Source organism: Megalobrama amblycephala, linkage group LG8 (assembly GCF_018812025.1).
Source record: "Megalobrama amblycephala isolate DHTTF-2021 linkage group LG8, ASM1881202v1, whole genome shotgun sequence".
Lineage (NCBI taxonomy): Eukaryota > Metazoa > Chordata > Actinopteri > Cypriniformes > Xenocyprididae > Megalobrama > Megalobrama amblycephala.
The window spans coordinates 20853840-20880350 of record NC_063051.1 but is presented as its reverse complement, the minus strand read 5'-3'; the positions used below and the strand labels follow the sequence as shown (position 1 = coordinate 20880350).

The 26511-nt window shown below is 36.0% G+C and overlaps 2 protein-coding genes and 1 long non-coding RNA gene across 9 annotated transcripts in view; 2 read left to right on the top strand and 1 right to left on the bottom strand.

The window, feature by feature from the left end:
* tie1 (tyrosine kinase with immunoglobulin-like and EGF-like domains 1) lies at positions 1 to 19057 on the top strand. Of its 4 annotated transcripts, none has more exons than XM_048199996.1 (23): positions 1 to 267; positions 1976 to 2269; positions 2691 to 2801; positions 2892 to 3047; positions 3144 to 3275; positions 3382 to 3522; positions 4197 to 4325; positions 4417 to 4562; positions 8650 to 8794; positions 8869 to 9027; positions 9129 to 9266; positions 10362 to 10646; positions 10817 to 11107; positions 12073 to 12263; positions 12637 to 12847; positions 12935 to 13045; positions 13269 to 13459; positions 13733 to 13846; positions 14043 to 14113; positions 16299 to 16339; positions 16440 to 16536; positions 16633 to 16732; positions 18308 to 19057. In XM_048199996.1, the coding sequence occupies exons 1-23, from the start codon at positions 225 to 227 to the stop codon at positions 18377 to 18379; spliced, it is 3369 nt and encodes a 1122-aa protein (XP_048055953.1). In that variant the 5' UTR covers positions 1 to 224; the 3' UTR covers positions 18380 to 19057. The 4 variants fall into 4 exon arrangements, with proteins under 4 accessions (XP_048055953.1, XP_048055952.1, XP_048055954.1 ...); XM_048199995.1 differs by having other exon boundaries at positions 2688 to 2801; XM_048199997.1 differs by lacking the exon at positions 10362 to 10646 and having other exon boundaries at positions 2688 to 2801.
* Positions 13310 to 26511, bottom strand: part of LOC125274009 — a 14711-nt gene continuing 1509 nt past the window's right edge. The window contains exons 1-4 of one of the 4 annotated variants that reach the window (XR_007186173.1): positions 24249 to 24437; positions 19899 to 19970; positions 19107 to 19247; positions 13310 to 13444 (exon numbers count right to left, since the gene is read on the bottom strand). This is a non-coding gene — a long non-coding RNA (uncharacterized LOC125274009). Of the gene's footprint in view, positions 13445 to 19106; positions 19248 to 19898; positions 19971 to 24248; positions 24438 to 26511 lie in introns of those variants that run through there. The other 3 variants (XR_007186171.1, XR_007186172.1, XR_007186170.1) reach the window with 3 other exon arrangements.
* The window catches only part of mpl (MPL proto-oncogene, thrombopoietin receptor), a 13413-nt gene continuing 6174 nt past the window's right edge, over positions 19273 to 26511 (top strand). The window contains exons 1-5 of the mRNA XM_048200000.1: positions 19273 to 19983; positions 20231 to 20351; positions 22621 to 22796; positions 22897 to 23045; positions 23145 to 23289. Of these exons, the coding sequence (XP_048055957.1) occupies positions 19902 to 19983; positions 20231 to 20351; positions 22621 to 22796; positions 22897 to 23045; positions 23145 to 23289 (673 nt within the window). The 5' untranslated portion in view covers positions 19273 to 19901. The remainder of the gene's footprint in view (positions 19984 to 20230; positions 20352 to 22620; positions 22797 to 22896; positions 23046 to 23144; positions 23290 to 26511) is intronic.

Below are 26511 nucleotides of genomic sequence, written 5' to 3'. Positions count from 1 at the left end.
CCAAAGTATGATTTTGGAGTAGGCAGAAGAGTGGAGTTTTCAGCATGTGAACAGTACAGATTTCCACGCGTAGAGTTACAGTGCACGTACATTCACAGTGATCGTAGAAATGCGCAATAACGTGTGGATACGCCTGGCGAGCTGGAAGATCCCATTGGAATGACAGATCCTGTATTTGGATCATTTCTAACGGATTATCTGAGAGAGAACACGAGACCACAGTCATGCTGCATTTAATCTGCCTCCTGTGCCTCGTAGACATGTCTGGTGAGTATCTAAGTTTCTTCTCTACACCAATAACTGCTTTTCCGTTCACATAGAATCACAGTTATCAGTGTACTTCCAATCCTTACCAAAAATGACTATAATTAAAATAGTTTCCCTTTAAAATACCATATCAGATCACCTGTTAATTTATCAATAAATTGGAATAAAAAGTTACTACAGTCATAGGCATATACTTGTAACTGTAGTGTTTGGCCATCGTGGGAATCTTCGTTGATTAGTTTGCTAACAAAAGTTGATGCTAACACAATAATAAAATGGTGGAAAATGGTAATACAGAAATACATGTTATTTGCTGGAGTTCCTTCACTTGGTATATACAGGGAGTGCAGAATTATTAGGCAAGTTGATTTTCTGATCATATTTTTTTCCCAAGCACATTTTACCAATTCCAATCCACATCAATCTTAATAACTACTATTAATATTGTTTTTAATCATTTATAAGTGATATATAATTGTTCATGAAGGCTGGAAATGAAAAATGCCTTATATTCAGGTGTGCAGAATTATTAGGCAAGTTTTCTTTTACAGGCAAAATGAGCCAAAAAAGAGATTTAACTCAGACTGAAAAGTCAAAAATTATTAAATACTCATGAGAAGGACGCAATACTAATGCAATACTAGAAATTGCAAAGTTAAAGCATGACCAAGGGACAGCAAAATGCTCATTGGGTCAGCGGGGTCAGACAAAAACAGGTGGAAAAGAAAAGACACGTTAACTGCAAAATAATTAAGAATTATGTGTGAAACCATCAGGAACCCTTTAGTCTCCAGCGCCACCAGACTACACTACACTATAAAACGCAAAAACATATATTTTTGGCAATTCTGTGCTCACAATACACAATACAACACACACACACACACACACACAATAAAACTGCACTGACATATGGGAAGGTTCAAGTATTGTATATAATAAAGTAGATTTATATGAAAGTTTGAACTGTTTTATTAGGAAGGCAGTTAACAGGATTTTTATTTTTATTTTATTCTTTTAGAAATGTCAGGAGTTGTCGATTTTAGTGTTGTCACGTTTTAAATGTTATGAATGTATATATATTGGTTGGTCATAACATTGATTTGATATTTTGTATGCTACCTGTGTTTGCTTCATTTTCATGGTTAATATTTGCTTTACTGTTTCAATTACTTAAAAGCACATAATAGGCTGTTTAATGACATGTTAAGTTGTAGCAACATATAGCAACAGTCTAAATAGGAGGTCAATATGTTTTCAAAAATGTTAAATTATTTTTTGTAGCCTAGATATATTAACTGGAGTAAAAAGTGTGACAACTAGCCCCAGGCTTCTGTACATGTTTTCATTACTTTGCATATGATATCTGATGGTATCATAATGGTATTTGTGGTGGAATGATGGCTTTGGATCTTCTTTGTTTCCTGATATTGTTCTTTTGTTCAGAAGGGCACAGAGTGGCAGAAAGCCAGGGGGAAATGTGTTAAAGCAGGAATGTGGATGTTCCACTATATAGTGGCTCAATTGTTTTTGCGGTTATTTTGTGATCTTAATGTAAATAAGCAGGAAACTGTACTGAATATGTGTAATTTTCATACTTAAGTGATGAGAATATTAACTTTCTAATGATTTTCATTTCACCTATCTAGCAGTTGATTTCTAATTGTATTAAATTGCATTCATCTTTATGAAATGTGTTCTCTACCAGATGCAGTTATGGATCTCACCATGACCTCTAATGGGGCCACAAGTGCTCCGCATTTCCACCTCTCCTGTATTTCTGGAGAGCGTGACACAGACGGCATTCAACTGAGCATCAAAAAGGACAACAGCATTGTCATTCGTGCAGATAATCCTAATTTTACTGTGCAAAGGAAACAGACTAAAGAAGTGGTGGCTACTGGATTTAAAAACTTTGACCACAGTGGGATTTTCTACTGCCACTCAAAAAGGGGCTCTGACCAACTTGCCAGTGTTACACTTATCAACAACTACAGCAAAGGTATGGCGACCTGAGTAAAAAATACTTAACTTAAAGGGATAGTTCATTAAAAAATATAAATTCTGTCAAAAGAATACACAACAGAATTTATTTCAAAGAATATTTCAGCTGTTTTTGTTTTTTGTTTTTCCTTTAAAATGAGATTCAAAACAGCACTGGACCCTACTGACTGACTGTAATGACCAAAAAAAGCAAAAACCCTTGAGAAGGATATTTGAGAAGTTATATAGGTTTGGAACTACATGAGAGTGAGTAAATATAATGTAGTAATGTAAATAAAGGGTAAGTAAATGTAATGTGGGTAATGACATTTTTTAATGAACTATCCCTTTAAAACTTAATCAATTTGGCAAAACTAATCAGTAAAGATTTCAAAAATGTGATGTCATACCAGAGTACTATTATAATTATGTCTTAGCAGGTTACTTTAGGCCTGTGAGGATCACTGTGACGGCCAGTAAAGGAGACACAGTGCCTCTAATCATGGAGGTCATTCGGACAGAAAGACGAGACATTCAATGGAAATTCAATGGTCAGTATAGCTTTAACCTTATTCTTTACAATTTCACATGTTATGCATATTGGTACAGTAATTAATGAAAATATGTTTTAAATGTTTTAGGTAACTACCTGTACATGACTCCTAGTGCTGATGTTCAGAACAGCACAGCAGTTCTGGATCTGGAAAAAGTTGATTTAAGCAACGCAGGGATTTACAGCGCCAACTATCTTGGAGACAGTGCAATATTTAGTGCCTGGATGCGCCTCATCGTTCGTGGTATCATATTTAGTATCATATCACAGATTTAGATTTATTCAGACCTTTGGATTTTATATCCTATTGCTTGATTTTTCTCACCTATGTATTTTCCAGAGTGCCCAAAGAACAAATGGGGCTCCGACTGTGACAAGGACTGTCCCGAATGCTTGAATGGAGGCGTGTGCCATGACAAAGATGGAGACTGTGTTTGTCCTCCAGGGTTTATGGGAATGCGCTGTGAGACAGGTAAATGAAAACCATTTCTATGAAACGGATCTTTGTCTGTATAGAGTAGACTGTCTATTTAAGAACTTAAACATACAAATCCATTTTTGTGATTTTGGTTTTGCAGCCTGTCGTGAAGGAATGTTTGGTCGGAACTGCCAGGAATCCTGTAAGACAGAGAATGGATGCCAGGGCTTGAGTTTCTGTCTCACAGACCCTTACGGCTGTTCTTGTGCCAGCGGCTGGCATGGTGACCGCTGTCGTAAACGTGAGTTTAACTTGAGATCCCTTTATATAATAACCGTTCCCTCCATGTATCATCTGGACCCTGCAGAAAGGATTCAGTTCGGCATTAAAGTTTAAACAGGTGCTGCTGGAATCTGCCAGTAAAAATTCAGCTTTCATCAAACTGACCAAGATAAATATTTCTTACTCCTCTGTGCATTTGTTCTAGTCTTTGTGGAAGCCAGTTTTTACCTCAGAGTGAAAAAAGTGAGTGAGATAAAGTTTATAATAACAAATAAAATCAGACTCTAAGATATAAAGTCACATTGTGAAATATAAAATAGCAAATTGCAGGAAACAAATTTATGAGAAATAAAGTCACAGTTATATCATTATATCAGAGCATAATAGTAGATTGATAATCTGATGTAAAATCAGATTGTGTGATACAGTCACATTGTAAAATACAAGAAATAAAGTCACAATTAACAGAAATAAAACTGCAATTAAGGCGCAATTTAGAGAAATAAAGTTAAGATGACAATATGTGAGATATAAAGTCACAATTATGAGAAACAAGGTTGCAGATGTGAGATATGTCTTGATTGCACAAAAACAAAAACAAAAAACAGGCTTCCATACTGTTATTACACAAACATTTCCAAACACACTTGTGTAATGTCTTATAAGATTCCTGGTTTCATCTTACTTTCACAGCCTGTGTTGAAGGAATGTATGGCGCTGACTGTCTTTTAAGTTGCAACTGCGAAAACAAAGGCAAATGCAATCGATTCAGTGGCTGCCAATGTTCTACAGGCTGGAGAGGGCAGTACTGCGAGAAATCAGGTCAGTCTTCAAGACTACTTTTCCATCTCCTCAGAAAACTGTAATGTTTGTTCCTCTTGGCGCCATTTGTCTAACCTTATCCCGCTTTCAGATAGTGTACCAGAGATTTTGGACATGGCCAGTAACCTGGAGGGAAACTTGAACTCCAGCCACAAGATCACATGCTCTGCAACAGGCCATCCGCTGCCTAGCCATATGAGTATCGAGCTACGCAAGCTGGAAAGCACCGTTCTTAAGGTGAAGGAGTCTAAGTATAAGAAGTTTGCTAATGCTTTATTTAAAGCCTTTATGTGTAATGCATTATAAATGTATTGCATTTTATTCATAAATAATTGTAACATGTAATTGTAAATAATTGTAAAATGCATTAAAATATTTGCAGATTCCATGTAACATCTGAAATTGGTTGTTTGTCATGTGTTTTAATGCATTATATGTTATAAAGTTTTATATTGTTTTATAACTGTGGTTACAATTACTCATGAGACCATACTATGCAATCAGGGTATCTTCCGTTCATTCATGTTTTGATTTGATATTGAAATCAGAAAAATGAGAAAACCGCACTTTTTTTAATTTTTAATTTTTAAAATGAAAACGAAAAAACAAAAAATTGGCTTGATTTTTCTTTTTTCGTTCTGGGGTAGGAAACAAATAACCAGTTTGAATATTCGATCTCTACATGTGGGCGGGAATGAAACGCCTCTTTCCGCTGATTGGTCAACCAGACGTCAAACCATGTCGTCATCAGTTGTTCATCGGTTCAGATCAACAGAATAAAAGTCCCTCGCTCTACAGCTGTACGGATTCTTAACAATTTTATTCTACATTTTATCTCTCTCTCATCAAATATTAATTTACTTTGCAGCTGCACACAATTACTCCCATTCTACAACGTTAGCACAATGACTGTTTTATTGAAGTGACCAACTATAAAAATCTAGCGAAGCTGCTCGACGCACTGGGCAGTGAATGTATTGAATTAAAAAGTGCAAATCTGTAGCCTATCGATGTAAATATGCAGCAGTCATAACTTTTGTTTTAGACAACACCCTGAGTTTTGGATATGGGATGAATTTGAAATATATGAAAATATATTACATGTTATTAGTTCATCAAAGCGGTGCTATAGAGAGATGGACTTAAAATGTGAATTCGATGATTTGATGACGGAGGTGAACTCTTTTATGCCAATTTGAAATAGGCTATCCCACATTTAAAAAAAGTAAAATAAATAAATAAAGGGGAAAATGTTAAAACAGTGTTAAAAAATAACCATTATAGTGCTCTCTTAAGATATCATTTATACTTTATCAATATTAGGCTATATATCAAAACCCTGAAATAACACTAACAATAATGAGATAAAGAGTATTTTTATAGCCTATTTATTGTCATCTGTCTGTGTCAGAAATTAACTGTAATTGATTTAATTGATTTTCAGGGGATTTGGGGATTTTTTCCTAATCTTATTAAATATGTATGCTTTCTTTAATGTTAAGTTCTTAAATTTAGTCAATTAAATTAGAATAATATGATGCTATAGGTTGTTACCAATTAAATCGGTATCAACCAGAGGCTTGCAGAGGTGTCAAAGAAGCAGCACCTGAAGTTGCTTTGAGATTTATGAGTTGTTAGATTGCTCAGAGAGGGCAGTATATGTGTAGGAATTACAACTGCATAATGTAATGATACTAATGTTTTACACATCATTTTGAATACAGAAAATTTTAAATGACAAAATGAAATGATAATTGGATTATGAAATTAATGTTGCCAGTAGGTGTCAGCAAGTCATTGTGTTAATGAGTCATTTTAAGCGATTCGTTCAAAACGCTGATTCATTCAAGAATAATATCAATTGGATCTCTATAATCTTTTGGGCCATTGAATCACTCAGTCAACTGATTTGTTCAAAGACTCTGATTCATTCAGGAATGAAACACGGCTCTGTGCGCTAGGAGTCAGTCACACAACGGTTCTGATTTGCGTTGGAAGTTTAGTTGGCAGAGAAAATAAAACACCGTTTTGTCTGACATTCATTAATACTCAATATTAATGAAATAAACTCAGAATATTGCCTTAAACAAAAGTTATAACTTTAAGAAAAGGAAAAAAATAGCATGTTCCCTATACATATGATACAGAATAGGATAACTGAATATTTAACATTTGACGTCCTACACTTCTCTATGAAAAACAAAAAACAAAAACAAAAAACAGAATATATATATATATTTATATTATATAGCCTATATAATAATATATATATATATTATATATATATATATATATATATATATATATATATATATATATATATATATATATATATATATATATATATATATATATATTTCATAGCCTATCTATCATTTCAAATCCATCCCATGTTGTGTAAAACAAAAGACATTTTTACACTCAATGTATCGAAGTTGTAGGCTGGGGGTAGTTGTGTGCAGCTGCAAAGTAAATTAATATTTATGAGATAAACTAATATTTCACGTGATGAATTAATGTCTACACAGAATTAAGCCCTGACTCTGCATCAGAACGATTTGTGTCAAGCCATTCACTAGTCTGGCTAGAATTCACTAGAAAGAGATGAAATGTAGAATAAACGCGTTAAGAATCCGTACAGCTGTAGAGCGAGGGACTTTTATTCTGTTGATCTGAACCGATGAACAACTGATGACGACATGGTTTGACATCTGGTTGACCAATCAGCGGAGAGAGGCGTTTCATTCCCGCCCACATGTAGAGATCCCAGAACGAAAAAAGAAAAATCAAGCCAGTTTTTTGTTTTTTCGTTTTCATTTTAAAAATGAAAAACGAAAAAAAGTGCGGTTTTCTCATTTTTCTGATTTCAATATCAAATCAAAACATGAATGAACGGAAGATACCCTGATTCTATGCATTATAAGGTGCATTACATGCATTTTATATAAAGGCTTTAAAGGGATGCTTTTGTCATATACTGCTCCAAAGACACAGGTTGAGGATCCAATGCAGTAAAAGGGCAATCCACAATCATATTTCAAATCCAGTCAAAAGTCATACACAAACAAACAATCCTTACAATAACTAAGTGCATGGGTGAGGCAAAAAGAGAAATCCAAAAGAACAGGCAGAAAATCAAAATAACCAGGACACAGGAGAAACAGGATTCAGTGGCTCAGAAATGCAAATATAGTTATGGGAAATGTAGTTCTTGAGGGAATGACAATTGTCTGTGTTGGAGTGCTCTCTGGTGGCTATCAAAGGCATTCTGGCTGGTGATCGTGACAACTTCACCCAAAAATGAAAATTTTGTCTTTAAAGGTGCTAAAGATGATGTTTTGTTTTATACATTTTTGCAATATTACTTGAAACTGTCTTTACTAACTGATAAAAGACTATTTATTAGGTGCACTGAAAGGAATAATATTAATATACATCATCTGTGCATGAGGTAGGGCCTTAAAAACATCAGCCAATCGTTTACGCGATCATCACGTAAACGATTGGCCCTCTGGCTTGTCAATCACTGCCGTGACGTTCCTTGTGAGAGACGTGCGCGGCTGCGCGCTCCAGTAACTTTCCACACTCCACAGGCGCCGCATGCAATGTTTTTGTCAGGAGAAAGGAGTAACAACTTTAGATTATGAGTTACCTGTGGTGAGTCCGACATAATGAATCCACTAACACGACACGGCGAATGCCGGTGGTAAACACTCGTGTTCCAATACTCGTGCACGAGTTTTGGGAGGCGTTCCCTTGAAATGAGCTGTGAAGGAGGGGGGTTGTTCTTACGCATGCGCTCATTTCAAAAACTCACTAACAGTCTTTGGTTTCTCAGTCGACGAAAAGATCCTCTTTAGCACCTTTAATTACTCACCCTCATTCTTCGGAACACAAATAAAGATCTTTTTGATGAAATCTAAGAGATGTCTGTCCCTCCATAGACAGCTACGCAACTGACACTTTGACGCTTCAAAAAATTTATAGAGATCATAAAACTAATCCATATGAATTGAGCGGTTTAGTCCAAATTTTCAGAAGAGACTTGATCACTTTATATGATAAACAGATTTCATCAAAAGGTCTTCATTTGTGTTCTGAAGATGAACTAAAGTCTTACGGGTTTGGAACGACACGAGGGTGAATATTTAATGACAGAATTTTCATTTTTGGGTGAACTAGCCCTTTAAGTAAAATATTACCAGATGAGCAATAAAAAATTGCATATGACGTTTAAAGAAGGAATGTTTATAAAGTGAAAAGTTAAAAAGTACTGTTGTGTCTATCTTTCTAATCTTTTTGATTGCTGACTGTTTTTCCTTAGGCTTCCCACACCACCATGGACTCCAAAAAAAGCACAGCTCACTTTGAGATCCCGCGGCTGTCTGCAGAGCATAATGGTTTGTGGGAATGTCGAGTCTCCACAAATGGTGGACAAGATTCTTCCAAGTTTACCTTAACTGTGAAAGGTGAGATTCATTTTAGAAATTGGTTTGTTCTAGTGATATTCTCTCTAGCTGAAAGACCCTTTGTTATGAACTAGAGCCACCCTACCCAACCGCCGGTCCTAAACTGCTGTCGAGAAGTAGCAAACAGATGGTTGTAAAGCCAGTGGACACTTTCAAGGGTGACGGTCCCATTATTTCCACTAGACTGCTTTATAAACCAGTGGATACAGAAGACTCCTGGTCCTCCATCATAGGTGAGGAATTTTAAATTACGTCGTTTCACCCTCATGTAGAATCATATCAAAATACTATATAAGTCATAGACATACAGTATAATCAATTTTTTTTTAACAAGTGTATGGCAGCGATCAAATCACATTGCCGAACCTGAAGCCCTCAACCAGATACCGTATTCGTGTACAACTCACTCGTCCAGGAGACGGAGGAGAGGGTCCTTTGGGTCCAGAGGCAATCTTGGAGACTGACTGTCCAGGTGAGAATCAGTTAAACTTCAACTAAAAATGACTTGGTTGTTGGGAAAGATAACATATTTACAGATGAGTTTAGTATGTACTGGATGATGTTGTACAGGACTACTGTAATTGTGAGACGGCCCCCTACCTGTGGCAAAAATCCACTAGTAAACCTGTCCCAACTATAAATGTAAAAAAACATCTAATATATATAAAATACATGCTGAATGTAAATGTAATGAATGTAATTATAATAATTATTTAATGAAATAAAAAAAAAATCAGCAAAATGCCACTTCTGAGGGGGACATCTTACCCCAGTATTTATGTCGTATTTATTAATATTTTGAATCGGCTTTTATTTTTAGTTTTGTTATGTACTTTTGTTGTTGTTTTTTTACTTTTATTTTTTTAATATTTTTATATACCTTTAATTAATTTTTATTTCAGTTTTAGTTTTTGTACTTCAACTTAAAAAGTATTTCAGTTAGATGCCAAGGCAACATTTCTTATCTAATATTTATAATTTACTTTATTCTATTTCTGCATTTATTTTAATTTCCAAAAATGATTTTTAATAGTTTTAGTTAAAAATAACAATTCTGAGTAACTTTAACAAATATTGTACTTATTTTTAAGTAAAAGGTTATTGTAAAAATCCAAATAAATTTCTGCGTCCACAAGATCCATATTAACAAATGGCCATAGAAATTCACAGATCACTATTATCCAATGAAAACAATTATTAGATCATTTCAAATCAAAACTGTTCAGATAGAATAAATTGATGTTCAGATGAAAATATTAATAAGCACCTAAAACATTAAATAAATGCGTTCAGATGAGATTAAGTGACATCTTCCCCCGTCTTACCCTATAATGAGTAGAACAGTCGGATTCTTTGAGGTGAAGATGGAGGTTTGGATGATGTTGACATGGATGTGTCAAAATCTGGAGAAACAGACTGGAAACAGGTCTATAGATAAACAATATCTTGACTGCTGATTTACAGTCTATTTTGACTGAAGCACTGACTTCGTTTTTAGGTTTTTACGTAGTTTTTACGTAGCTCAGCTGCGACACACAGCTTCTGATTGCGTATTCTGTGTCGCTAGAGCCCACGGTCAGGCCGGAGATTGATTCCAACTCATTGGAGGGCCGTAATGTCACCATCAGGTGGTCCCTGATTGGAAAGTACCACAAGGCCACTGGCTTTTTAGTGCAGCTCTACGGACCACATGGAGAGAAGCTATGGGAGGAAACCACCTTGCTTAATGTGCTCTCCATCAAGCTCTACAATCTGGAGTACCACAAGGACTACCAAGCGGTCGTCCGGCTGGTAAACTGCGGCAGCCACGGGCCCCCTTCAAAGCCACACCATATTCACATCTATAAGCAGGGTAACAGAAATCTTGCATGTCCCCAAGTAGGCGCAAATAGGTGACTGACTATAGAATAGGACATGAATGTTAGAGACTAGACAGGGTGTGGTAGAAAGGAACAAACTCATAAGTGTGTCATATTGTGAGATAAAATTGAAAAGGCAAAATTACATATGATCTCTCTCCAGGTCCTTCTTCCCCACGGAATGTTAAAGCAGATGCCCTGTCCATCAATGCAGTCAGGCTTCACTGGCAGCCCCCCGAGGACCCCAATGGAGGCATTGTGAAATATAGCATTGAGTACCAGCCAGTGGGCCAGGGCAGCTTGCACCCTTGGGTGGACACAGATGATGGCAACAAAACCACGAAGGACGTGACATCCCTCAATGGGAGCACGTTGTACCAGTTCAGGGTGAGGGCTTTTTCCAAGGTGCCAGGGGAGTGGAGTAAGTTCGTTGAAGCCAGGACACGTGAAGACGGTAAGAGACCAGAAAGAATTAAGGGTTAGTTCACCCAAAAATTAAAATTAGCCCAAGCTTTACTCACCCTCAAGCCATACTAGGTGTATATGACTTTCTTCTTTCAGCCAAACACAGTCGGAGTTATATTAAAAATATCTTGGCTCATCCAAGATTTATAATGGGAGTGAATGGTAACTTAGATTTTGAAGCCCAAAATAGTGCATCCATTCATCATAAAAGTAATTCATATGGCTCCAGGGGTTAATAACGGCCTTCTGAAGTGATGCAAAAAATATCCATATAACTTTATAAACTATAATCACTGGCTTCAGGTAACGACTGTCGATAGTAGAGTTCCGGTGGAAGAGTGACCTCTGACCCGTAGCGTAAACCATGTGTGAGTAGACTCCTCTTGCAATTAAAAAAAAATAGGGTTGGGCAACAAACTTAAGCTCTTGTTCTCTTATATCAAAATCCTTAGAGATTGCTATTTAAAATTCCCATTTTAGACTTCTAATTCGTGACCGGTGTTTTGTTTTGCTCTATCCTCTGTGCTTCAATACGTTCATCAATACGTCATGCGACTAGACTTGTTTACGGCCGTTACCGGAAAGCAGTGATTATAGTTTATAAAGTTATACATTTGGATATTTTTCGCTTCAGAAGGCCTTTGTTAACCCCCTGGAGCCGTATGGATTAATTTTATGATGGATGGATGTGCTTTTTTGGACTTCAAAATCTAAGGTACCATTCACTCCCATTATAAAGCTTGGAAAAGACAAGATATTTTTTAATATAACTCCCATTGTGTTTGGCTGAAAGAAGAAAGTCATATACACCTAGTATGGCTTGAGGGTGTGTAAATTATGGGATAATTTTCATTTTTGGGTGAACTAACCCTTTTAATGGGAGAAAGCCTATAGTAAATGTTTTTCTAAAAATGTTCTCTCTTATAAAAAGGCACTTTATTTCATATCATTCAGGATTATCCAGCTTTATTCCCACCACACAGCATGTTGGGCGGCCAATAACTGAGGATCATCAGCTTCTTTGGGCTGTGGTTGGGTCAGTAGGTGTAACATGTGTGACCATTCTTCTGGCCCTCCTGGCTCTCTTCTGCATTCGTAAATCTGTCCTTAAACGAAGACGGACATTCACCTATCAGTCTGGATCAGTGAGTGGACACTTTATTTTATTATTATATACTTTATTTTTACTCTTATGCTTGTTGTGTATGTACAATGGCAGCAAAATGTTTTGGTGAGAATTACTACTTTTAAATTACTACTTTTATTTAGCAAGGATGAATTAAATTGATCAAAAGAGAAAGTAAAAAAAAAAAGTATCACGGTTTCCACAAAAATATTAAGCTGTAAACACCCCTCCCCCCACTCTGCCCCCCAGAAAACAAATATATATATATATATATATATATATAGAGTAATAGATTTAATGACTTCAAGGGGATTCAACTAAAATATAACAATAATAAGTACAAAAGTAAAACATTTTAAATTTCTTATAAATGTCAACACGTGTAATTTCAGGGAGAAGAGACTATCTTACAGTTCAACTCGGGGACTCTTACATTGACCCGACGATCAAAGCCTTCCCCAGAGCCCCTCACCTATCCCATACTGGAGTGGGAGGACATTAAGTTTGAGGATGTCATTGGAGAAGGGAATTTTGGTCAGGTCATCAAGGCCATGGTCAAAAAAGATGGCATAAAAATGAGTGCAGCGATTAAAATGCTCAAGGGTAAGACAACAATCCAACACACCATTGTTAGCCAAGGTCTGTTTTTACATGATTGTGATTTTGTGTGTCCGTTTTGTGCACCTGCAGAGTTCGCCTCAGAGAATGACCATCGAGACTTTGCTGGTGAATTAGAAGTGTTGTGTAAATTGGGACAGCATCCAAACATAATAAATCTCATTGGTGCCTGTGAGAACAGAGGTGAGTGCGCCACCTACTGGTAGTACATAGAATTATGGACAGATAATAAAAATGTGCCTCACAGAGTTTATTATATAGAACTTCTAAGTAGCATTTGGCATAGTTAGTAATGTTAATAAGGTTTCATATCACTTTTGTCAAAGTACTTTAGACTTTGGGCTCAGATGTCATATGTATGAATTTTCCTCTAGTGCAGACATGTGACAGCTTCTGTTATCCACAGGTTATCTTTATATTGCCATTGAATATGCACCTTACGGGAATCTTTTGGACTTTCTGAGGAAGAGTCGTGTTCTAGAGACTGATCCTGCCTTTGCCAAGGAGCACGGAACTGCCTCCACGCTCACCTCCCAGCAGCTCTTGCAGTTTGCAGCTGATGTAGCAACTGGCATGCATTACCTTAGTGACAAACAGGTATAAACAGTTTAATGATCAGGAGGTGTATATTTAAGAATACATATGTGGATGAGCAAAATTAATTGATATACCGGCCGAGTAATTATATTGTATTTATTGCCAGCAATGTTGCAGTTTAGTAGTTTTTAATTTAAATACATTTCTAAATGAATAATTATTATTAATATTAAGTAGTTTAATGAGGCCATTGTCGATTTTATGCCACTTTTCTTTCTTTTTTGTTATATGTAATTCTAATTCTGTCTGGTTTACTTCTTTGCGTGTAAACAGTTCATCCACAGAGATTTGGCGGCCAGAAATGTGCTTGTGGGAGAAAACCTAGTTGCAAAAATCGCAGATTTTGGTCTCTCACGTGGTGAGGAGGTGTATGTCAAAAAGACCATGGTGAGGACTATATCTTTAAGATGATAAGATGTACTTCCTTACTCAGCCTTTTCAGTGCATAGTGTATCCACCCTTTACGTTATCAATCAGGTTCACTCTAAAATAGTGTCCTGGTGGACTTAAATATAAAATAATTTGACAGAAATGCAAAAAGTACTCATGAAACTGGTTGAAAGTTGCTCCTTCTTTGTCTCAGGGAAGACTGCCGGTGCGATGGATGGCCATCGAGTCACTTAACTACAGTGTCTACACGACAAAGAGTGATGTGTAAGTGTCTGACACTTTAATTTCTACATAAGAAAACGTGAGATAAAGAAATTCGCTGTTTATTAAATATTTAAAATACCAAGTGTTTTGCCATCCCTAAGTTTCAATCCAAATTAACATGCCTTCATCCTTCTCAATTTTTAATGGGCAACTGATAAATAAGCAGGAAGGAACTGATAACATAAACCAGGAAACTCAAATTTAGAGTAGCATGTTCCACAAGACCACAGTGCCTCTGTCAAAACGACCTATTTTTACCCTCTCAAGAACATTGCACACTGAACATTTCGAAAACAACATGACCAACGTGACATACAAACATAGTTTTCTCCATTAGATTGGCTTGTTATTGATTTCCCACAAAGCCTGGAGTTTGATTGCTATAGATCAGTGGTTCCCAAACTGGGAACATGAGGTAACAGAGGGGGTACACGAAAAAAAAAGAAAAAAAAAAAAGTTTTTCCATTCACTTAATTCTACCCCACCCTAAAATAACAAAATAAAAATAAAAACAGGAAAATGGCGGTATTGTAAAAAGGTCAAATACATGACATCCAATCAAATTACCTCAACTTTTGCAGTCAAAACTGATTGTATCCACACAAACAGCGTGTATATACAGTATGCAGAGTATACTGCCTAAAGCCTGGTTTATACTCGCCGCATCTGCACAAGCGCAAAAGGTGCGCACAACAAAAATGACATTATTGCGATTTGGGTGGTCCTGCGGGTTGAGTGCGCGAGACCCCATTTTTTCGTGGCAGTCTGCATGCAATTTTTTGTAAAGGCATCAATGCACGTCCGAATCCAGTTTTAGCTCAACTTCCTGTCTCCTGAGATACCTGCTTCTGATAAATTTTTGAAGGCACCAGAGATGTATCCTTCACAATATTGTGTGTTCCATTCTGAGCTAAAAAAAATGCATCTGAAAGTAGCGGTTGAAAATCCTACCCGTCACTGTAACCTTCATTGGTAACCTTCATATTACCCGCAGGGTAGACTCAACCCTCACACCAAATTTTTTTATCATTTACTTCTTATATAGACTGCACTGAAACCCACCTAAAACCTACCCTTACACCCAAAAATCAGGAAACCAACAAACAACAAATCAGGTTTCCGGGGCGATGCGGGGATGGGGAGTCACCATAGATATATATACATATCTATGGGGAGTCACGAGGTGATGTATAGGACACATCACCAGCTAAACTTTTAATTTTAAACATATTGCGATAGCTTTTGATTTATCCTTTAAAGGGCACATATGGAAATCTGACTTTTTCCGTGTTTAAGTGCTAAACCTGTGAAAAAATGAGCCACTCAGATTTCGCTCCCCTTGTGGCGTAGGAAGGGGATCTTATTATAATATTACTGCCCCTTAATCTGCACATTTCCACCAACAATGCCATCATTTTGTTTACGCCAATGTGAAAACGGTGTACCAGTTCTAAGGCCAGGGCAAAAGTTTGAGCAAAGCATGCTAACTGTTCTTTTGTTGGCTGCACAGACAAGCACAGAACACTATTTAGAGTCTTGTTAGCTTGGATAGCCTGCAAGTTGACCCTGGCAAGCTCGATTGCTAAAAAAGGAGCGATATTTTGGAAAAAATATCAGACCATTCACAGCATTTGATAGCAGTGATAAACGTTAGCCTGGTGTGTTTATGGCTCTGTTTGGCAAACAGGTACGCTACTGTATGTATAGTGGGCGAGTAAAGATTAACATGACTTCACATGCTAGTCGATGAGTTGAATCAACTCCACAGCAACTACATAAATTTATCCACTAACCGTTCAGAAACATCTAGATGCATTCTAAACATTGTAACTTCTTACTGAGTCTCTCCATCAGTGTCCGACTCCGGTTTGAACAATGTAAGGCTGAACACTGTTACTGACAATCGTCAGTTTGGCTGCGTGAGATTCTCCAGCTTTGTTGTTGTTGAGCAACCAAAGCGCAAGCTGTTAAAGCTCCGCCCTCTTTTGGAAAGCGTGGGAGCAGCAGCTCATTTGCATATAAAGGGACAGACACAAAAATGGCATGTAATAATAAATAATCCGTGGGGTATTTTGAGCTGAAACTTCACAGACACATTCTGGGGACACCAGAGACTTATATTACATCTTCTGAAAATGGGCATAATAGGTCCCCTTTAATTTAAATATCTGTCTTGGGCTTTCAGGTGGTCTTTTGGAGTTCTTCTGTGGGAAATTGTAAGCTTAGGTAAGATTATTCATAATAGTTTTAATGAATTATATACTGCCTTGATGCATTATAAAGATGTTTCAGCAAGATGAACTCTATGAATCTGTTCTCTATGAAGGTGGGACTCCATACTGTGGGATGACCTGTGCTGAGCTCTATGAGAAGCTTCCTCAGGGCTACAGAATGGAGCAGCCCAGGAACTGTGATGATGAAGTGTAAGCACAGACAATCATTCATGTATTCACTTTCCATATTGATCAACTGTAGTTGTAGTAATAATTCTAATTCCTGATATATAATTATCCAAACAGGTATGAACTTATGAGGCAGTGCTGGCGAGATAGACCCTATGAGCGACCGCCATTTTCACAAATATCTGTCCAGCTCAATAGGATGCAAGAGGCACGGAAGGTAAGGAAAACAGACTGATGCTTGCATATGTAAAACTCATCACCATGAGGAGTTTTTGGGGGAGGTTACCAGGGCATTGTTATGTGGTTATAGGTGGTTGCTAGGTGGTTTCAATCACAAAATAAATACCACAACTCTCCTCATTGAGCTGCATGACTACCGTCTAAAAGTTTTGGGGTCGGTAAGAAGTTTCCTATCAGGGGCGGATCTACCAGGGTGGCACCCCATCTGTCACCCAAGATTTATCCCATTATAAAATATAAATAAATGTACGCAACTGGGCTTTATTCTGACGACATAAAAAAGATGAACCGTGGCATTTTTGAAAAACAAACTTTTTTATTTGGCTTGACAAGGTCTTTTCTTAATTTAAAATAGTTTGAACTTTGATAGATAAACAAAGGAAGTTGGACATTCTGGGTTATTGCTCAACTTTTGCTAGGTGGTTTCTAGGGTAGTGTGTTCTGGGTGACCTACCATAATGCCCACATACTGAAATTCCCACCTCTGTTAAGAAGTCTCAGATGTCTTAAGTTTCAGTGCTTTTATATTTTGATCGCTTTTTCTAGCAATTTAAAGTTTTTGTTGCTCTTAAACTTCATGCACTAAAACTTGTGATTTATATAACATCCAGGTAGCCAACATAATATTAATAGACTCTTCTCTAATGAGCTCAGAGACATTTAGGATGTGTTGTGTGTTTAAAAGACAGTGTCTTAGTACCCTGGATATTGATATTTTGTTATTAGGGGTCCACGCACCAAATTAGCCGCCGTCGGGCCAAACGGTTCGTAGAATGGAAAGGAATGGTTCCAGTTGTGTTTCCACTTCAGCCTGGTACGGCACAAAACGATTACAAACCGTAATTTTAATGCCCAGAAATGAAAATTGCCTTAAGATAAATGCTCCAGAAAAGTTTGAGCTGCAAATGATATCTTAACATTCATTTGAAATTGACCTACAACATCCAATGACATGTGATTCATCTAAATTTAAATGTTGAATATAAGTTCCCATATATTACACCTCATAGGCCTATATTATGATCACACGCCTTAAAAACATTTTTGACCTAGTTTAATCTAACAGTAAGAGGGAGTGATTTCTTTTGAAAGTCAGTTTCCCTTTTTGACACCTGTGTGTTGCTGTAACCCGTTTCATCAAACCCTAACTTTCAGTGAAGATTCAAGATGGACTGTAAAACCAACATCATAAGATTAATTTGGATCGCAAATCATCCACATGGGCCATTGATGCTTGGACCCAAATGATTGCTGCTTGCAGCTATATTTTGTATTTAATTATAGTATAGATGTAGTACTGTATAGATGATATAGGCTTAGTATTATAGATGATTGAATGCTTGTTTGCTTTGGTGTTGCCACCCCAGTCCTCATGCCACCCCCACTGTGGCTCTTTTTTCCTACATCATAAATGACTTGCATCTCAGAACTTGCAGACAAAATGCAATAAATACTGTTATGTTATCTTGCGTTCCGATCATTCGGGGCATTCAGGTCCAGTTGTATCTGCATGTAGCCATCAACCAACCTCTAACTCTTGTCTTTCATCCAGGCCTATGTCAATATGGCTCTCTTTGAGAACTTCACTTATGCTGGAATAGATGCTACAGCCGAAGAGGCCTGACTACCCGCCCCCCCAGACCCAAGAAGGGTTCACAGCCCAAGGGAGGCTCATCACAGTAGGGCTTTGCGTTACTGTCACTCCCCTGTGGCCAGGTTCCATCGTTCAAAGAGACACTCCACCAAGACCACATGGCTATAGAGAACAGACTGTGAAAGGACACTCTTAGGAGCTGTGACTCTAGATTCTGGAAGGATTCATATCTCAGGACATGTTGGCCTTGGATTACTCAAGAGGAAGCGGAACCTACAATATAAGCTACAGGTGTAGCACAATGGGTCTGTGGGGATCTGGACCATGCATTGGACTCTTTTTCCATCTTTTTATTGGGAGAATCATTGTGTGAGGTTGTTGAAATGGACATACATCAAATGCAGTTCATTCCATGGACAAAAGCGCCAGTATTATTCAATGTAGCACTTGAGAAAGCGATGTTATTTTCCTTATTGAAACTCATTTGTTCACCTTGAGTGAGTTCTGTACATAATGTTTATGTTGTTTATCAGACCGTAAAAAGCCACTCGAGATTTTTAAACTCTTTTTTGATGTTTTTTTTTTTTTTTTACGTATGACGTATGTATGACATTCTATATCCATCCTATAACCATTTAAAGAACATTAGAGAATGTTTACTTTGATAAATAAAGCATCATTGTGGTGACTGGACTCATCACAGAGGCATTTGGAGACAACTGTAGACTATCCACTGATAGGAACAGAAAGTACTCACTCTTTCTTTCGCTCTCTTCAAGTGGTGGGATTGAGGTCAGGCCCCTTTCCTTGCTGCAGCTTGCTGATCTGTCAAGGGTATTTCCTCCTATTCTGCCACAGGCCCAAGAGCTGTCAGTCAGGGTACGGGTAACTCAGTTTCCTCCAACACACACACACACACACACACACACACACACACAAAAAACATCTCTCCTTAAACTTCACAGTCAAGTATTGCATTTAATAGTAATTTATCTACTTATTTAATTCATTATTTTAGGTGTGCCAACTTTTAGTGTGGCACACCTACCTATTTATTTTTCCATGTTTAATGCAGGCACAGTTTTTTTTTTGTTGTTGTTTTTTTTACTTCTGAATCGCACTAAAACTGCTCTTGGTATACAAATGAGAAATGGAATGACAGATATTTGAGTCAAAGGCATCATTACATGTTCACAATTTTTTAAACACATTCTATTCTGTAATATAATATAATATAATATAAAATATATCAATTAAAAGACAATTCAATTAACATAAAGAAGGAAAAATCATTAGTAATATATGTATGAAATGAAACTTAATATAAGAACAGTAAGAGAAAGTGTTGTGCCAGCGCTTGAGTATAAGGAGGCACTTTGTGAGTCCGGGTGTCTGCCTCAATCCCCAGTGCAACCACTTCCTATTTCATCGCGCCCTATGAGATGACCACCTACCAAACTCCCCGCCCTCTCCTAAAAACATTAAGTACATAACACAAACATATCTAGACACTTTTTTAAAAAGTGTTTTGTATGGACCCCCTGCATACATAATGGATCTGGTGCTCACGTGGTGGATTCTCCTTTCCTGTCTGATCAAGCAGGTGCATTTAGAGCTTCTCCTATCAAAGCAAGGTAAGACAAAAGAGTGATTTGGTCAGATTTTATTTAAGTCAATTTTTCATGTATATATTTTATGTTGAGTTAATTTTGCCAAGAGTTGTTATAGCTGTTCTAGTTGTGTTCTAGCTGTGAAAAGCAAGTGTTAATGCAACACATGAATGTTGAGGTTTTATTTAGAAGAGCAAAGTGTAAAATCATGGATCGAATCTATGCATTTTATTAGTACTGTAGTTACATGGAACGGGTTTCTCCTTTTTAGAGTTTGCTATCGTGGCCATGGATAAGGACCCAAAATGTTTCACCAGGGAACAGGAAGACTTCACTTGTTTTTGGGAAGCACCTGTAGGAAAGTCCTATTATTTTCTCTACGTAACTGATCAGTAAGAGTTCTAAGTATTTCTGTCTACTAGGCTATATTTAAACTTAAACTCAGATTAATGGTTTATTTACTGATAAATTCACTGTTAAATCTTACATTGACACTATATATATATATATATATATATATATATATATATATATATATAGGGGTTTGACGAGATCTCGCGAGATTAAATTGTGACCAGATTTCTTGTCGAGGCGAAAAACAGTCTCGTGATAGTGTGAGGGTGAAATTAGGAAAGAATATGCCACCGCTACGTTTACATTACGCCTCCACTGTCATTTTGCTTTTTATAGAAATAAAAAAACATTTAATTCAGTTTGATAACGGTCGCCGCCGCTCCCTATTCACAGAGTACGCGCGGTCGCGAAAGTGAAAGTAAACGCGAGCGCGTATTCAAACGCGATGTCAATACCCCGCATTTTGAAAGCGGCTCCCTGATGCATGCAAATATCTCCCAATATGAAGGCTATCTTAGGCTGGGCTGTGTAGTTGTAAGCATCTCTCAGCTCTGTATCATGCTTAAAGAAAAATTGGTCTCTATTTGCTCTTTGAATATTGGGAGAGTGCTTTGATTATGGTTGCACTTATTGATTGCACTTAAGACTAAAAGAAAACTGTTATTTATTTTTATGTTAACACTTTACAATAAGGTTTCATTAGTTAACGTTAGTTAACTTTACATGAACTAAGGAGGAACAATACTTCTACACCATTTTAGTTAATGTTTATTTCAACATTTATTAATACATTGTTAAAATCAACAGTTGTATTTGTTAACATTATTTAATGCACTATCATGAACTAACCATGAATGACTATTTTTATGTTTAACTAACATTAACAAAGATGAATAAATACTGTAGCAAAGATATTGCTCATTGTTGATGTTGGTTAATACATTAATGTTAATATATGAGACCTTATTGTAAAATTTAGGCATTTTTATTTATACTTTTTATATCTATGATCAATTTGTGGAAAGGAGTTCAGTTAGGAGGTCTAAAGTTGTAGAAGCTCATAAATCATGTACAGTAAGGTCTGAAGAGACTCATATGAAATCATACAGGAGAGAAGCCAGTTTGCAGCAAAACGTTTTACAGTACTTGAGTATTGTTGTCTTTTACTGCATATATGATAATTCATACTCAGAAAGTAGAATTGAAATGACATTAATTACAAGATGATTAGTTAAAACATTTCAAATGCACCTGCAGATTATTTTTTTAATCATGTATTTCATCTTTGAGGATTTCTTAAAAATAGTGTGTAAAAATCTCGTCTCGTTCTCGTGAACTCAATCTCGTGTCTCGTCTCGTCTCGTGAGCTACCTGTCTCGTCACACCCCTAATATAAATATATATATATATATATATATATATATATATATATATATATATATATATATATATACACAGTACAGTCCAAAAGTTTGGAACCACTAAGATTTTTAATGTTTTTAAAAGAAGTTTCGTCTGCTCACCAAGGCTACATTTATTTAATTAAAAATACAGTAAAAAAACAGTAATATTGTGAAATATTATTACAATTTAAAATAACTGTGTACTATTTAAATATATTTGACAAAGTAATTTATTCCTGTGATGCAAAGCTGAATTTTCAGCATCGTTACTCCAGTCTTCAGTGTCACATGATCCTTCAGAAATCATTCTAATATGCTGATTTGCTGCTCAATAAACATTTATGATTATTTTCAATGTTGAAAACAGTCGTGTACTTTTTTTTCAGGATTCCTTGATGAATAGAAAGTTCAAAAGAACAGCATTTATCTGAAATACAAAGCTTCTGTAGCATTATACACTACCGTTCAAAAGTTTGGGGTCAGTAAGAATTTTTATTTCCTTGCATCACAGGAATAAATTACTTTGTCAAATATATTTAAATAGTACACAGTTATTTTAAATTGTAATAATATTTCACAATATTACTGTTTTTTACTGTATTTTTAATTAAATAAATGTAGCCTTGGTGAGCAGACGAAACTTCTTTTAAAAACATTAAAAATCTTAGTGGTTCCAAACTTTTGAACTGTATATATATATATATATATATATATATATATATATATATATCTTAAGGTTTTCATTATATTTAAGTAAAATACTGCATATTTATTTGTAATAATGAAAAACCCCATATCAAATGAACACTAATCTGAAAAATGCTGGAATATGGGGGATGTGTTCCACTTTAATTTCTATGGTGGCTGTGGGCTTGCTTCAAGCAAACATTTTTGTTTAAAACAGATCTATAGAAGAAAAAAGATGTGATGTGATACATCAAATTTATGAGAAGAAGGACCTGCGTATATGCAAATTTCCATCGAGTGATGTCTATATGTTTGTTGAAATGCACCTCAGAGTGATAGACAGAGACACCAACACAACCGTCTACAATCGGACTGTCTGTGTGGAGGATCAGCGTAAGTGCCACAGAAGCTCTTATGAATTTTCTTTGCAGTTTTCATTCTTGTACAGTTTATGAAATAAAACTAAACATATCTGCTTATATCTTCCTCCAAGATCTACTGTATCCTCCATCAAATATATCCCTTCATCCAACTGGCGAGGTGGGCCAATTGTTAGTTGAATGGAAAAGGCCAAAAAATGGATTGAGCCTACAGTATGAAATTCGTTACATCTCCAAAAACACATCAAGCATTGTTGGACCGGTGAGTTTGAGTCTGACACAAACCCAGAATATTACCAAGAATATTGAAATATTACTGTATATAGAAGCACTTACTAAATGCATTCTATACTCCTCATAGAAATCAAAACACAGCCATAAGCTAGTCTCTCTGGTCGCAGGAGAAAACTGCACAGTGCAAATAAGAGTCAAGCCTGGAGGTGATTCAAAACAGTTTTGGAGTGACTGGTCGAGTCCTGTAACAGCTATGGTGCCACAAACAGCAGGTGAGAGCTGAAAAGAGCAAGTGTGATGTGAGCGACCCCAAAATGTATTTAGTGCATTAGTTGGCAAGACATTTTCTCATGCAATTACTTTTAATTAACTTGTTGCAAAGTAACTTTCCTTGTGGCAAAAAGTCACATGTTAAAGGGTTAGTTCACCCAAAAATGAAATTTCTGTCATTATTTACTCACCATCATGCCGTTCCAAACCCGTAAGTCCTTCATTCATCTTCAGAACACAAATTAAGATATTTTTGATGACATCTGAGAGGTTTTTTTATCTCACATAGAAAGCAACGAAATTACCAGATTCAATACCAGCTATAGCAAATGCTGGATCATTACAATGTTTCAGTTTGGACCTGTTGCTAAAAAACATTCCTAAGTGTCCAGATCTAAGCAGTCTCAAATATGGAGCCAGATTAGACTCATAAATAATTCATGCATTATTAGCTAGGTAAACATGATGCACACATGCGTAGCCAGTTTCACATGCATGAAACATAATTCACATGCACAAAAAACAATTTATGTGCACAAAAAAAAAATACATTCACAAAAAGCAATTCACATGTGCAAAATAAAATTATATATAAAATACATTTCACAAATGCAAAACACAATTCATAGATATACAACTGTGAACAAAAAGAATGTTTAAAATGTATGAGTTTATCCTCACATTCACGTATGAATCGCCTTGGATTTTTGTGGATATATTTTTGAGACTTTCATTGCACTTTCCATGCATTCTATGGAGTTTATTAATCTAAAATCCTAACGTTGTATGGTATGCACATGAATCATTATTTTTGTAGTAAACATAAGAATCCATCAATACTTAAAATAAATGTTTATGTTCACACGTGGACTAAACAGAAGTTAATAAACTATAACTGATCTCTAACTTCATTTACTTCAGTAAACACAGTAATGAAATGAACCGATCAAACTGCACATACTTCTCTGCAGGACTTGAACTGGTCGAAAGCTGATAATTTAACACCCAGGTAGGCACGCCCTCACGTGACAATGATTGGTCGATTGATAAGCTTCAATCTGATTGCCTGAAGAGTACGAATGACCCGGGTGGGAGGTGTGTGTGCTGCCAGGGAAGTCTTAAAAATACACACACACAAATCCAAGGTGATTCACACATAAATAGATAAAATCGTACATTTTAAACATTCAAAAGTTTTTGTGCACAGTTGTATATCTATGAATTATGTTTTGCATTTGTGAAATGTATTTTAAGAATATATAATATTATTTTGTGCATGTGAATTGCTTTTTTTGAATGTATTTTTTTTTTTTTTTTTTGCGCACGTGAATTGTTTTTTGTGCACGTGAATTACGTTTCATGCATGTGAAATTGGCTACGCATGTGTGCATCATGTTTTTTGCATGAATTATTTATGATGTAACTGCCAACCAGTGCACAGAAATCAGGATGGGGGTGATGTGATTTTTCATTTTGTGTTACATATTTGGGTTAAATAAACAAGGCCATAATTACCAATATTAAAAGTCATAGATCCAACAATCACTTTGGTTTTACCTGAAATTTTTTTGATATTTTGATTTATAATGCAATGACATTTTTAAGTATAATTTAAGTATCCATATACTTTTTGTGGCCACTGTCGGATATTCAATAATTGGAATAATAAAGAGTCTTTTTAGCCTGGTCAAACAATCCTTAATTCTTTTCCTTAATTCAAATCTTAAAGGATTCATTCATTTTCAGATGAAAATTACCCCAAGCTTTACTCACCCTCAAGCCATCCTATGTGTATATGACTTTCTTCTTTCTGATGAACACACTCAAAGATATTTTAATAAATATCCTGACGCTTCCAAGCTTTATAATGGCAGTGAACAGGGGTCACTACAAGGGTGTAACTTTGGTTTGAAAAGTGGGGGGGACACACACTCTCTAGGGGCGTCCGGGGGCATGCCCCCCCGGAAGAAAAGTTTGTACATTTTAAAGATAAATTCATTAATCTGGTGAACTTTGAGAGTTCAAAATAAAGAGCTCCAACCCATGTTCAGTATCCAAATTGAACAAAGAAAAAGTCTGTGCATTGGGTTTTACCTGAATCCACTGTTAAAAATAAATCATCCACCCGCCAAACGCCCGATGATATTCTCTGATTTAGATATCTGAACCTGATCATCCCATTACAATTGTTCACATGCCCCCCTGTAGGAAAGCTTTGTACATTTTAAATTTAAATGCATAAATCTGGTGCATTCTGAGAGCAAAATTAAGTGACTAAGATCAATGAAGAAATTTGTTCTCTTGTAAACAATTTTGTGCTAATAGTATCTATTTATTGGTGATGGTACGGCACATTGGTCACATACACAACATAGTAGGCTAAATGATAGTTCATAAGTGGTCAAACATGTAGAGTATTTAAACCATTAAAAATATGTAGCAAAAGAGGTTACCTTTGTTGAATTAATTTATTAGCAGGGGCCTGTATCCATACATCTGTATTTGTGCAACTAGTGGTCACTCTTTGACAATCCAGAAAACAACAAATGAATAAAAATATATAATCATAAGCTGAACAATAAATAAATAAATAAATAAATAAACTAGGTAAGTATATAATTCAGCAGCAAACTTTGCACAGTAATTTTATAAAATCCAAATGTTAACAAAAAGTTTAAAATTACTATTTGTATTCTTATAAAATGAAGGAAAAAAATAGATTAGATTTATATTTATATGTATAGAATTATATCTATTTATATTAATGTAAGATTAAAAGACATTTATTTTTAAATGTATTGTGCAGCTTTTTAATGGGGCAACAAGATATGATAGATACGACAGAAAAAAAATATGCTATTAATAATCTTTCAGTGTGCAAAACCATAATAATATGAAACGCTTCAAAACAGCAGTAAAAACCGCTTGAAACAATATCGAGTCAGAGCGCGCAGTTTCGCTGAGCATTATAAATGTTTGGCACAAAGAGAATCCCTGTGTACATCTGCATCTAACAGTCATGACATCGTTTAGAAACAGCATTAAACTCCAGCAAGATCAAGTTCGTTTCTGCCAATCTACAGCCCTTTATCTACATATCAAGTATTATAATCGGAATAGTTTTACCGTGATGACTGTCTTTACTGAACGCGACGCGCTGTTTGAGTGCTGAACAGAGAATGATTGACAGCTGCAGCGGAGGGAAGAAGAGTTTCCGTGAACTT

Bases quoted from the DNA above. Each gene is read 5' to 3' on its own strand.
- tie1 (XM_048199995.1), top strand. From the start codon at position 225: ATGCTGCATTTAATCTGCCTCCTGTGCCTCGTAGACATGTCTG. The intron at 4,326-4,416 runs GTCAGTCTTCAA...TCCCGCTTTCAG, and splicing joins GCAGTACTGCGAGAAATCAG to ATAGTGTACCAGAGATTTTG. The intron at 9,028-9,128 runs GTGAGGAATTTT...TTTTTTAACAAG, and splicing joins CTCCTGGTCCTCCATCATAG to TGTATGGCAGCGATCAAATC.